Below are 14778 nucleotides of genomic sequence, written 5' to 3'. Positions count from 1 at the left end.
TTATATTACCCGTTATGTATGTATTGATGCATTTTTATTAATTTATATCAAATATAAAATATTAATAAAATATAATTATATAATTAGTTGATTATTAATACATTAATTAATTAAATTTGAATAAAATAAGTTTATAGAGTATTAAATTATATGACATAATGTAATGTATCAATAGATTACGTTTACAATAATACGGTACTAATAATAATAGTAAACAAGTGATGACAACTCATTATGTATTGAATTGAATGCAATAAAACATTAGATAATAATAATAATATTGTACTGTATTTGTAATAATACTGTATTTATTGTTTAAAATCAATTGTTTGAATGTTTGAATGTATTAATTGTTGATTTTTAGTGACAATTATGATATAATATGTGATATTTTTTATGGCAATTATTTAATACAAAAAACAAAGTATTAAATATTTTTAAAATTGTATTAAAACTATTCATAAATTTAAACCAATGGTTCAAAAACTATTTCCACGTCGACTACGGCTACGAATGGTAGCCTTACGGCGACCATCGGCTCCAATGGTGGCTATGATTGTCTTAGTAGTGATTGTATTGTTATTAATCACACACTTTGGCGGTGATAATCATCAACCGTCAAGTGATGATAGTTTGATTAACAACGCTCTGCCATTAGTCGATGATAGTGCTGACAAAAGTGGTGATCAAGTGGTCAGACCTCAAGTCAATGATCGGTCGACAAGAGGTACCGTTTATAGAGATGGAGTATTAGGTTAGTAATTGGTTTATCTATTGATGACAACTATTATTATTATTATTATTTTCACAATTTGTAGGCAATTATGAGCCCAAGTCTATTGCGGGACAACCGGCTAATCGTCGACCGGGAGATGAGGGACACAAATATCTGTTGGAAGGCGAAGGTATCGATTGGAATGAAGTGAACTCCAAGAAGAACGAGTACGGCATGAATATTGTTGCCTCCGATCGCATTCCAATGGATCGATTGGTACCCGACTTAAGACACGAAGAGTGCAAATACTGGCACTACTCGACAGACTTACCGTCGGCTTCAGTGGTCATTGTCTTCCATAACGAAGGCTTCTCAACGTTGTTGAGAACTGTTCACTCGGTTTTGTTGCGTTCGCCCAAAAAGTTTTTACGAGAAGTTCTTTTGGTCGACGATTTCAGTGATAGGGAACCACTTAAAGGTTGGACTCAATTACATGTTTTACAATATACTGTAAATACAGTATATATTTATAGATAAAATTGAATGTCTTATGATGTGATAATTAGGACAATTGGATGACTATATAATGCAACACTTCGGTGCTTTTGAGTACAACTGGTCGCCAAACAATGAAAACCTTGACTTCGAGTCATTGAATGATAGGTCCGGTAAAGTGAGACTCGTTCGCAACAAAGAGAGGTCTGGACTCATCAGAAGTCGAGCTAAAGGAGCTGAAGAAGCATTAGGTCAAGTGATAGTGTTTTTGGACGCTCACTGCGAGGTTAACGCCAATTGGTTGGTGCCGTTGTTGGCACCCATAGCTATCGATGAACGCACAATGACTGTACCCATCATTGATGGCATTGATTCCAATCATTTCGAGTACAAACCTGTATATTCACGAAATGATCAACACTTTCGAGGCATTTGGGAGTGGGGTTTGTTATGAGACTATAATTAACAATAAAAAAAATTGAATGAAAAATAATTAATAATTTATTTTGTTTGTTATAGGAATGCTTTACAAAGAGATAGAGTTGGATATGAAGAATCATACGATATCTCATAGAGTGTCCGAACCGTACGACTCGCCCACACACGCGGGCGGACTGTTTGCTATTTCCAAGAAGTTTTTCACAGAATTGGGTGGATATGATCCGGGATTATTGGTTTGGGGCGGAGAAAACTTTGAATTGTCATTCAAAGTATGGCAATGCGGTGGACGACTACAATGGGTTCCCTGTTCACGGGTCGGCCATATATACAGACCATTCATGCCTTACAGTTTCGGATCGCTGGCTAACCAACGAAAAGGACCGTTGGTTTTGACAAATTATAAGCGAGTCATCGAAGTTTGGTTCGATGACATATATAAAGAGTATTTCTATGCTCGCGAACCGATGGCCCAGTTCTACGATGCGGGAGATATAACAAAGCAGTTGGAGATCAAAGTAGGCTTTGCTTTGTTTTTTCCCAATAAATCTAACAATACTTATGATTATAGACTCGACTTAATTGTAAATCATTTGATTGGTTCGTCAAATCTCACGCCTCGGATGTGTTCAAAAACTTTCCAAGACTTCCGATGAATGTTAAGTGGGGTGAAGTCAGACACGTTCGGAGTGGTACTTGTCTGGACTCAGGCGGATCACAACCGCCGTCAACCATATCATTATCCCATTGTCACGGACACGGAGGCAACCAATTGTTCCGATTGAACCAAAAGGGACAGTTAGGTCTCGGGGAGAGGTGTGTGGACGCCAATCGAGATAAAATGACACTAATTTATTGTAAGTTAGGCACTGTTAATGGACCATGGACATATGATCAGGTAGTTAATAGTCAATTGGGTTACCGGTACTTATAATAATAATATATGGAAATTATGTTATTAGGAAACACAACAAATGCGATACAAAAACAGAAGTTTGTGCCTAACATTTGACGCCGAAGTCGGCAAAGTTCACCTCCAAGAGTGTCGTACCGATGATGAGTCACAACACTGGATATGGAAACAACTGAAACCCAGAAACTAATATTTTAAACTAAATTTTTAATAAATATTCATTAATATATTTATTTATAGAAAAAACATTACATTTTTAAATTGTTAAATAAAATATTTGTAATTTTGTAATTAAAAATTTAATTAATTAAATTGAACTAAAAAATTAAAAAAGAAAATTAATTATAGTTATATTGTGTTTACTCTACAGTACATATGAAAAATGACATGAAAATACATTTATTTATATAAATTCGTGTCAGTGGCTAATTAGAGTATATGCTTACTATATGCTTACAATATACAGCAAATTGATCGAATCTTTTCATCTAATTAGAGTGATCAAAATCAAGTATTTGGCAGTGTTTGAGTCTTCTTAAAACCTCTTACTATATGCTTACTATATGCTTATTATATGCTTACTATATGCTTACTATATGCTTACTATATGCTTACTATATGCTTACTATATGCTTACTATATGCTTACTATATGCTTACTATATGCTTACTATATGCTTACAATATACAGCAAATTGATCGAATCTTTTCATCTAATTAGAGTGATCAAAATCAAGTATTTGGCAGTGTTTGAGTCTTCTTAAAACCTCTTACTATATGCTTACTATATGCTTATTATATGCTTACTATATGCTTACAATATACAGCAAATTGATCGAATCTTTTCATCTAATTAGAGTGATCAAAATCAAGTATTTGGCAGTGTTTGAGTCTTCTTAAAACCTCTTACTATATGCTTACTATATGCTTATTATATGCTTACTATATGCTTACTATATGCTTACTATATGCTTACTATATGCTTACTATATGCTTACTATATGCTTACAATATACAGCAAATTGATCGAATCTTTTCATCTAATTAGAGTGATCAAAATCAAGTATTTGGCAGTGTTTGAGTCTTCTTAAAACCTCTTACTATATGCTTACTATATGCTTATTATATGCTTACTATATGCTTACTATATGCTTACTATATGCTTACTATATGCTTACTATATGCTTACTATATGCTTACTATATGCTTACAATATACAGCAAATTGATCGAATCTTTTCATCTAATTAGAGTGATCAAAATCAAGTATTTGGCAGTGTTTGAGTCTTCTTAAAACCTCTTACTATATGCTTACTATATGCTTACTATATGCTTACTATATGCTTACTATATGCTTACAATATACAGCAAATTGATCGAATCTTTTCATCTAATTAGAGTGATCAAAATCAAGTATTTGGCAGTGTTTGAGTCTTCTTAAAACCTCTTACTATATGCTTACTATATGCTTACTATATGCTTACTATATGCTTACTATATGCTTACTATATGCTTACTATATGCTTACTATATGCTTACAATATACAGCAAATTGATCGAATCTTTTCATCTAATTAGAGTGATCAAAATCAAGTATTTGGCAGTGTTTGAGTCTTCTTAAAACCTCTTACTATATGCTTACTATATGCTTACTATATGCTTACTATATGCTTACTATATGCTTACTATATGCTTACAATATACAGCAAATTGATCGAATCTTTTCATCTAATTAGAGTGATCAAAATCAAGTATTTGGCAGTGTTTGAGTCTTCTTAAAACCTCTTACTATATGCTTACTATATGCTTACTATATGCTTACTATATGCTTACTATATGCTTACTATATGCTTACAATATACAGCAAATTGATCGAATCTTTTCATCTAATTAGAGTGATCAAAATCAAGTATTTGGCAGTGTTTGAGTCTTCTTAAAACCTCTTACTATATGCTTACTATATGCTTACTATATGCTTACTATATGCTTACTATATGCTTACAATATACAGCAAATTGATCGAATCTTTTCATCTAATTAGAGTGATCAAAATCAAGTATTTGGCAGTGTTTGAGTCTTCTTAAAACCTCTTACTATATGCTTACTATATGCTTACTATATGCTTACTATATGCTTACTATATGCTTACTATATGCTTACTATATGCACTATATTTACAATATACAGCAAATTGATCGAATCTTTTCATCTAATTAGAGTGATCAAAATCAAGTATTTGGCAGTGTTTGAGTCTTCTTAAAACCTCTTACTATATGCTTACTATATGCTTACTATATGCTTACAATATACAGCAAATTGATCGAATCTTTTCATCTAATTAGAGTGATCAAAATCAAGTATTTGGCAGTGTTTGAGTCTTCTTAAAACCTCTTACTATATGCTTACTATATGCTTACTATATGCTTACTATATGCTTACTATATGCTTACAATACAGCAAATTGATCGAATCTTTTCATCTAATTAGAGTGATCAAAATCAAGTATTTGGCAGTGTTTGAGTCTTCTTAAAACCTCTTACTATATGCTTACTATATGCTTACTATATGCTTACTATATGCTTACTATATGCTTACAATATACAGCAAATTGATCGAATCTTTTCATCTAATTAGAGTGATCAAAATCAAGTATTTGGCAGTGTTTGAGTCTTCTTAAAACCTCTTACTATATGCTTACTATATGCTTACTATATGCTTACTATATGCTTACTATATGCTTATGCTTACAATATACAGCAAATTGATCGAATCTTTTCATCTAATTAGAGTGATCAAAATCAAGTATTTGGCAGTGTTTGAGTCTTCTTAAAACCTCTTACTATATGCTTACTATATGCTTACTATATGCTTACTATATGCTTACTATATGCTTATATACAGCAAATTATCGAATCTTTTCATCTAATTAGAGTGATCAAAATCAAGTATTTGGCAGTGTTTGAGTCTTCTTAAAACCTCTTACTATATGCTTACTATATGCTTACTATATGCTTATATACAGCAAATTGCTTACTAATATGATCAAAATCAAGTATTTGGCAGTGTTTGAGTCTAAAACCTCTTACTATATGCTTACTATATGCTTACTATATGCTTACAATATACAGCAAATTGATCTCTTTTCATCTAATTAGAGTGATCAAAATCAAGTATTTGGCAGTGTTTGACCTATATGCTTATATGCTTATATATGCTTACTATATGCTTACTATATGCTTACTATATGCTTACTATATGCTTACTTACTATATGCTTACTATATGCTTACAATATACAGCAAATTGATCGAATCTTTTCATCTAATTAGAGTGATCAAAATCAAGTATTTGGCAGTGTTTGAGTCTTCTAAAACCTCTTACTATATGCTTACTATATGCTTACTATATGCTTACTATATACAATATACAGCAAATTGATCGAATCTTTTCATCTAATTAGAGTGATCAAAATCAAGTATTTGGCAGTGTTTGAGTCTTCTTAAAACCTCTTACTATATGCTTACTATATGCTTACTATATGCTTACTATATGCTTACTATATGCTTACTATATACAGCAAATTGATCGAATCTTTTCATCTAATTAGAGTGATCAAAATCAAGTATTTGGCAGTGTTTGAGTCTTCTTAAAACCTCTTACTATATGCTTACTATATGCTTACTATATGCTTATATGCTTACTATATGCTATATGCTTACTATATGCTTACTATATGCTTACTATATGCTTACAATATACAGCAAATTGATCGAATCTTTTCATCTAATTAGAGTGATCAAAATCAAGTATTTGGCAGTGTTTGAGTCTTCTTAAAACCTCTTACTATATGCTTACTATATGCTTACTATATGCTTACTATATGCTTACTATTTATGCTTACTATATGCTTACTATATGCTTACAATATACAGCAAATTGATCGAATCTTTTCATCTAATTAGAGTGATCAAAATCAAGTATTTGGCAGTGTTTGAGTCTTCTTAAAACCTCTTACTATATGCTTACTATATGCTTACTATATGCTTATATATGCTTACTATATGCTTACTATATGCTTACAATATACAGCAAATTGATCGAATCTTTTCATCTAATTAGAGTGATCAAAATCAAGTATTTGGCAGTGTTTGAGTCTTCTTAAAACTTCTTAAAACCTCTTACTATATGCTTACTATATGCTTACTATATGCTTACAATATACAGCAAATTGATCGAATCTTTTCATCTAATTAGAGTGATCAAAATCAAGTATTTGGCAGTGTTTGAGTCTTCTTAAAACCTCTTACTATATGCTTACTATATGCTTACTATATGCTTACTATATGCTTACTATATGCTTACAATATACAGCAAATTGATCGAATCTTTTCATCTAATTAGAGTGATCAAAATCAAGTATTTGGCAGTGTTTGAGTCTTCTTAAAACCTCTTACTATATGCTTACTATATGCTTACAATATATATGCTTACTATTTGCTTACTATATGCTTACAATATACAGCAAATTGATCGAGAGTGATCAAAATCAAGTATGTTTGAGTCACCTCTTACTATATGCTTACTATATGCTTACTATATGCTTACAATATACAGTCTATTTTATATGTGAACACTATGAGTGTCCACTAACCCGTGATGTAAACCCTACTATTACTTAAAGATTAAGCCCTTACTTTGCCCTGCACGTACCAGCATTATTAACTGTAACGGTATGTGGCTTAAGGAGCGAGCGGATCTCCTATCACTGGTTGTGTACAAAGCTATATGTGTTGATTTGTGTATTTAGTCGACCGACTGTTTTAGTTTATGCTGTTTCTTGCATAAACTATCCGTATAATACTACCGTACGGATATCCAACTGATTGGTACAAAGTCTAGTTTTAAGGTCTGTTTAGTAAACATGTTTTCCTTGATATCTCCATAACTACTTGTCATACTGGTCTCCAACAAGTACCATTGGTATCAGTACATAAAACCCGATTTCCAGATCTCGATGACCTTGACCTTGTATAGGTGACCTTGACCTTGGACATGTGACCTTGACCTTGGACATGTGACCTTGACCTTGGACGTGTGACCTTGACCTTGGACGAGTGACCTTGACCTTGGACATGTGACCTTGACCTCTGACCTCTGACCTCTGACCTCTGACCTCTGACCTCTGACCTCTGACCTCTGACCTCTGACCTCTGACCTCTGACCTCTGACCTCTGACCTTCGACCTTCGACCTTGGTCAGTGGACCAGGTGGTCAGTATAACAGTTGACCAGTTTGTCTTGTGACTTATTACTATATCTGAGTTAACCTATCATAGCGCTTACTTTTGCATAGCTTATAATAGGTTACTCAATGATAAGGTTTACTCAACGTCATCACGTGTCAACACTTGTCTTTGGTCGGACCAGTCAGATCCTACCGTGTAGCGGACACAGTACCGGAGTTCCCTTCTATATAGTATTCGCTTACGTAATAAGTGGACGACTCCCATCGACGCGGCGTTCGATTGCTATCCTTTATGTTAACTGTATCCTATAGGACTGTTGAGCCTGTAGGACCAATGGGCCTGTAGTGAAGCCATATGTGATCCATAATACCATCCATGACGTAATCCATGGTGTACTTCCATGACTCAATCGATAATGTTATCCATGATGTAATCTTTCTTGCGGTCAGCTTTCATCAGTATAACATCGATAGTGTAATCCATGACGCAATCCAAGACCACCAGCCGCGACGAGTAAGTAATACACACAAAGTAATATGCAAATACTTTTATTTCATCTTATAAACAGTTATACATTGTAGTACTCCCAGAGAAACTCCGAAGAGATCTCCGAAGAGAACTGAGAACTGATCTCAGAAGAGAACCCACTTTGGTGTCTGAAAGACACCTCTATTTATACTAAAGTGTACGTGAGAAATAATCAGGTCGTATTGAGTCAGCTTTAATCCCTGGGCGTAAACTATTCATTTTTCTGTATAACATTTCAATACATTATTTTAACTGTGAAATACAGAGTAAAAATAAAATAAAACTTTGCTTAAAAGTAGGAGTTTACTACTCACTGTTCTGTATAACATTTCAATGCATTATTTTAACAGTGAAATACTAAATAAAAATAAAACAAAACTTTGCTTAAAAGTAGGTGTTTACTATTCACTTTTCTGTAAAACACTTAAATACATTTTTAAAAGTGAATTCTAGATTTTAGTATTAAGCAAACATTGGTTTGCAAATATAATTAATTAAATAAAAATAAAACTAAGCGTTGTGTTAAATTCACTTTAGTAAATTTAAACACAAACAAAAATCACTTTTGTATTGAAATAATTATAGCTTTAAAACATTAATCAGTATATCATTGCAATGGCACTGACTACTTATAACACTTCCGCCCCTTCAAGTCTGCATCTGTCCTCAGATGCGTAATTAAGAAATTACGTCTGGTTCATAACTACCCCTCATGTACACAATAGTTTACAATTAATTTTTATAAACTAATTACAAATTTCAAAATTTCAAGCATTACATAAATAAATTTAAGCTATTTTAATTAATGACGTACAATCTGTCCGTTTGTTTGTTATCGTCTTTTTCATTATTCATTTTATTTGTAATTTCTAGTCAACATCTTCATACCCATTATCAACCAATATAATATTCGATTTCTTACTCAGCTTCGTATCGGTTTATTCATTTTATAATAAACCAACTATATTTGATAAATTCACCAATGTCATCTTGTTTTTTCTTATTTATAATAAACTTGTTTTTCATAGGATTCCTTAAATTATGCTTCAATCAGTTTATAAAAGTGGACTATGTTGATAAATTATTTTGTAGTGGTCTTCGTATCGTTATCCATAATAAATCGACTCTATATTCGGTATTTAATACCAATTTCTTTCGATTGCGAATGTCTTGAAACAATATTGCAGTCATCTTCAAGTCATCGATTATTACATATTCACCAGTTTATTTTTCAGAATTTATTATAATTATAAAATCTTTATCCACTTATTTTACGAAATTAATTAATTTTTAAGTTTCAATTAACATGTATACTTGGATTATCCAACTTTTCATTTCATTTGCTTTAAATGGTTTAGCCAAATAACAGAAATCATCTGTAATACGATTTTTAATTAACCGTTGGCTTCTTGTGCTTGATTCTTGACCCATATCTGCCAAGGTTGTCGTTTGGTTGACCATTATTATTTATTATTTCTTTATAACATTTATTAATTAACAACTAATGTTAACAATTATCTCTTTCTCTATCTTTAAATTTAATTATTAAAAATCTAAATATAAATTTTACTAATGACGTTATAGTTTTAACAAATCAAATGGTTTAAATTGCGTACGATTATACATTTTAATAGGCCTATAAATGTTCTAATGTACGAATTCTTTAACTTATGATTCCTATAACAAATTCATTTATTAAAATCTTTTTTACTCATCTTATATAACTTAGAATTCTAAATAGTGATCACTTGTTTATTCTCATTATATCTCATTGAATTGCCTCTATCGGCGATCTATTCTCTCAATGTTATGTAATTTCATTGCAAAACTCGACGAGTGAAATTAACTTATTTTCTTAATCATCATCATGGTCTCTAAGCCATGTGAAATCTATATCTTATTGAATTGCCTCTATCGGCGATCTATTTTCTCACTGTTTTGTTATTCCATTTCAAGTCTCGTCGAACAACACAATTATTTTTACAATTGTCATTTTTATCACGTGAAAGTTAAATCTCATTGAATTGCCTCTATCGGCGATCTATTTTTCTCAATGATTTGTAATTGCATTGTAAAACTCGTCGATCGACACAATTACATTTTTTCTTAATTGTCATCTCGATGGTGTATAAATTTGCCGCTTCTTAATCATGTATGGGCCTACCAATTGGTTCCATAAATGGGTATTAAGACCCTACTCCGAAGGATTGTGTAGAGACACCAAATCTACTCCTTGTGTGTAACATCGCGATGTCAGCGCTATAACGGGATTTATCATCGTTAAACGCATTCATTATATTTCTTTGAACCAATTATCTTCCATCCTCCAAATAATAATACCAAAAGCAAATACACGCGGACTTTATTAAAATACGTCTATTGGTACTAGTCTTCACATCCATATATCGATAAAATTGCGATGTACAGTTTCAAATTTTTTTCCGCAAATTTATTTTACTGTTGATTATATGGTGTATGCAAATGGAGGAACTAAGATTTCTAATGAAATCTTCAATGAAGTATCTGACCAACTTTATTTCGTTATGGCGCCATATCACGTCAGAACTTCATCAACAAACCATTTTACTTTACTAGGTTTGCACTCTTTCTCACTATGTCTTCATTTTTAATAAATTAGGTCAATCATTAAAATCTTTTATTTTGAAATTCTATTTCGGAGGAACGGCCCAATATGTCAGCTCCGATTATTTCAAATAATAAGTGGTATCCATCAGCTGCAGCAGTTCTTCATTTAACTGACATGACTCAGTTATTTAATAACTTATGATTGTCTACACAGTGAGTTCAAAACTTTTTAATTTTCCATGTCATAAAATCCTAATTGAGTTCCGGATTGCTCATTGTCATGTTAATCTTTTAGGATTTGTCTTTTAAAATCTCTTAATAATCATGATTATCTTCTTCTATTAAATCTCGTCTGATGAAGCTTCTTTTATTTCACTTTTGAATCCCATTCATTGTATTCTGAATGTTTTTTCGTGTTTTGATCCCCAAAGAAATGTAAAACTTTCTTTGTTAATGCTGTAAAATGTTTAGCTTTTTTCTTTAATGTTAGTTTTTCTTCACGTATCTTAGTATCTAATATGTCAGCAGATATTCATTATGGTTTTCATGTGTGCCAAAATCTGTTAAGTCGTCTGAACCATTTCGATATGCCAGTAACCCCAAGTCACATCAAGTGTTTTAAAATAACGAGCGCCTTAAGGCGGTCTAACACTTCAGTGATTCGTCATCCGCAATTTGTCATCTATAGCAATATCGTTGTCTTCTATAATTTATGCTTAATTGTTCTCCACCGTCTTTCTTTGATACCATAATAACCAGGAAAGCATACTGGCTATTCTTAATTTTACGTCCTTTGCCTTCTCTCGAATCATTTTTACAATCACGTCGTATTCATTTTAATGTCAGCGGTAAGGACTGAGTCAAATTGCGAAACCGTAATAATCTTGTGCTTAACAACTAGAATTCTTCAAATGTCTGTGTCGTGCTGTGTGAAAACACGTCTATGTTTACATAATGCGAGCGGTAACGTTACGACTGCTGAAGTTTACAGTTAAACCAAGTCGTATACCAACATCAAGTCCAAATAAGAGCAGGTCCAAATTAACTAGTACGTGAAATGTAGTTTGCGTTGATGTACCAGTAGATGGCTTCGTAGCATTCGTGTTTACATTTACTATTCTCATGACAAGTTGTATGGTATCGTTATCGTCAGCCATTATTAAAATAATTACTTATGTTTTAACGTAGTGTGGTTGTTAGGTGTTGGCTTCATCTTGATGCTCATGCGTTTAAATGAGCATTGTGTACATAAAATGGTTTATCAGTTCAGTATAATGTATTGAATATAAGCAGTGATACATGTATACACAGCGCTATCGGCCACTACAATAGAGTTCTATAGTTTATGATTACTTTGCTTTGTATTTTGGGAGTGCAATAGAACTATGCCTCACGTCCCATAGACTAGCGTTTTGTCATAAACTATGTGTCCGATAACATACGTGAATGTATAACCGATATACCAAATGTATAGCTATACTGATTTAACCAAATTATGTAAACGGTTTAATAATTACCAATGTGCTTTAATCAGTATATTCGATCCACGACGAAAGGTTGAAATTCAATGTATGTATATACCAGCTACGCCCAAAGCCATATGGCTCGGACTCAGCGCCAGTCTGGTTATGTTAATCTCTTTTATTCAAATTCTTTAGTACTGTCACCAAATGCGAGTGACTTTTGGTTTATACGTCTCTAGTAATTACGTATTATTCGGATATTTGGTTAGTTCATTTCAGTAGTTTGTATAACATATCGGTGAATCCATAAATTTGTATTTTGTGGAAATTTGCATCCTCCACTGCTTCCACCAAATGTAAGCAACATTAGGTTAAAACGTATTTTGTTTCTTTTAGGATTTCGTATCCTCCAACGATGTAACCAAGTGTAAGGAACATGTGGTTAAGCGTGTTGTGTTTTTTTTTGTGGAATATCGCATCCCACCATCGCTGAAACCAAATGTAAGGGACATTTGGTATATACGTATTGTTTCTTTTGGGTATTCGAAATCCTCCAACGCTGCCACCAAATGCAAGGGAAGTGGGGTTATCACGGGTCTATTTTATATGTGAACACTATGAGTGTCCACTAACCCGTGATGTAAACCCTACTATTGCTTAAGACTAAGCCCTTACTGTGCCTTGTACGTACCAGCATTATCATCTCTATCGGTGTGTGGCTTAAGGAGCGAGCGGATCTCCTATCACTGGTTGTGTACAAAGCTATGTGTTGTTTTGTGTAGTATTTAGTCGACCGACTGTTTTAGTTTATGCTGTTTCTTGCATAAACTATCCGTATAATACTACCGTACGGATATCCAACTGATTGGTACAAAGTCTAGTTTTAAGGTCTGTTTAGTAAACATGTTTTCCTTGATATCTCCATAACTACTTGTCATACTGGTCTCCAACAAGTACCATTGGTATCAGTACATAAAACCCGATTTCCAGATCTCGATGACCTTGACCTTGTATAGGTGACCTTGACCTTGGACATGTGACCTTGACCTTGGACATGTGACCTTGACCTTGGACGTGTGACCTTGACCTTGGACGAGTGACCTTGACCTTGGACATGTGACCTTGACCTCTGACCTCTGACCTCTGACCTCTGACCTCTGACCTCTGACCTCTGACCTCTGACCTCTGACCTCTGACCTCTGACCTCTGACCTCTGACCTTCGACCTTCGACCTTGGTCAGTGGACCAGGTGGTCAGTATAACAGTTGACCAGTTTGTCTTGTGACTTATTACTATATCTGAGTTAACCTATCATAGCGCTTACTTTTGCATAGCTTATAATAGGTTACTCAATGATAAGGTTTACTCAACGTCATCACGTGTCAACACTTGTCTTTGGTCGGACCAGTCAGATCCTACCGTGTAGCGGACACAGTACCGGAGTTCCCTTCTATATAGTATTCGCTTACGTAATAAGTGGACGACTCCCATCGACGCGGCGTTCGATTGCTATCCTTTATGTTAACTGTATCCTATAGGACTGTTGAGCCTGTAGGACCAATGGGCCTGTAGTGAAGCCATATGTGATCCATAATACCATCCATGACGTAATCCATGGTGTACTTCCATGACTCAATCGATAATGTTATCCATGATGTAATCTTTCTTGCGGTCAGCTTTCATCAGTATAACATCGATAGTGTAATCCATGACGCAATCCAAGACCACCAGCCGCGACGAGTAAGTAATACACACAAAGTAATATGCAAATACTTTTATTTCATCTTATAAACAGTTATACATTGTAGTACTCCCAGAGAAACTCCGAAGAGATCTCCGAAGAGAACTGAGAACTGATCTCAGAAGAGAACCCACTTTGGTGTCTGAAAGACACCTCTATTTATACTAAAGTGTACGTGAGAAATAATCAGGTCGTATTGAGTCAGCTTTAATCCCTGGGCGTAAACTATTCATTTTTCTGTATAACATTTCAATACATTATTTTAACTGTGAAATACAGAGTAAAAATAAAATAAAACTTTGCTTAAAAGTAGGAGTTTACTACTCACTGTTCTGTATAACATTTCAATGCATTATTTTAACAGTGAAATACTAAATAAAAATAAAACAAAACTTTGCTTAAAAGTAGGTGTTTACTATTCACTTTTCTGTAAAACACTTAAATACATTTTTAAAAGTGAATTCTAGATTTTAGTATTAAGCAAACATTGGTTTGCAAATATAATTAATTAAATAAAAATAAAACTAAGCGTTGTGTTAAATTCACTTTAGTAAATTTAAACACAAACAAAAATCACTTTTGTATTGAAATAATTATAGCTTTAAAACATTAATCAGTATATCATTGCAATGGCACTGACTACTTATAACACTATAT

General features: G+C 33.2%; 1 protein-coding gene across 1 annotated transcript; it reads left to right on the top strand.

Annotated features, from left to right (window-relative positions):
- Positions 1-314: 314 nt before the first annotated feature.
- Positions 315-2770, top strand: LOC128960763 (N-acetylgalactosaminyltransferase 7-like). The gene is made up of 6 exons (XM_054306896.1): positions 315-754; positions 819-1193; positions 1282-1653; positions 1730-2166; positions 2220-2546; positions 2611-2770. The coding sequence occupies exons 1-6, from the start codon at positions 475-477 to the stop codon at positions 2749-2751; spliced, it is 1932 nt and encodes a 643-aa protein (XP_054162871.1). The 5' UTR covers positions 315-474; the 3' UTR covers positions 2752-2770.
- Positions 2771-14778: the final 12008 nt, after the last annotated feature.

The sequence above is a fragment of the Oppia nitens genome, unplaced genomic scaffold (assembly GCF_028296485.1).
Source record: "Oppia nitens isolate AA-2021 unplaced genomic scaffold, nextdenovo-longstitch-racon4-pilon3 scaffold52_pilon_pilon_pilon, whole genome shotgun sequence".
Taxonomy (NCBI): Eukaryota; Metazoa; Arthropoda; class Arachnida; order Sarcoptiformes; family Oppiidae; genus Oppia; species Oppia nitens.
Note: the sequence above shows the minus strand (reverse complement) of the source record. Positions and strands in the feature narration are given on the sequence as shown.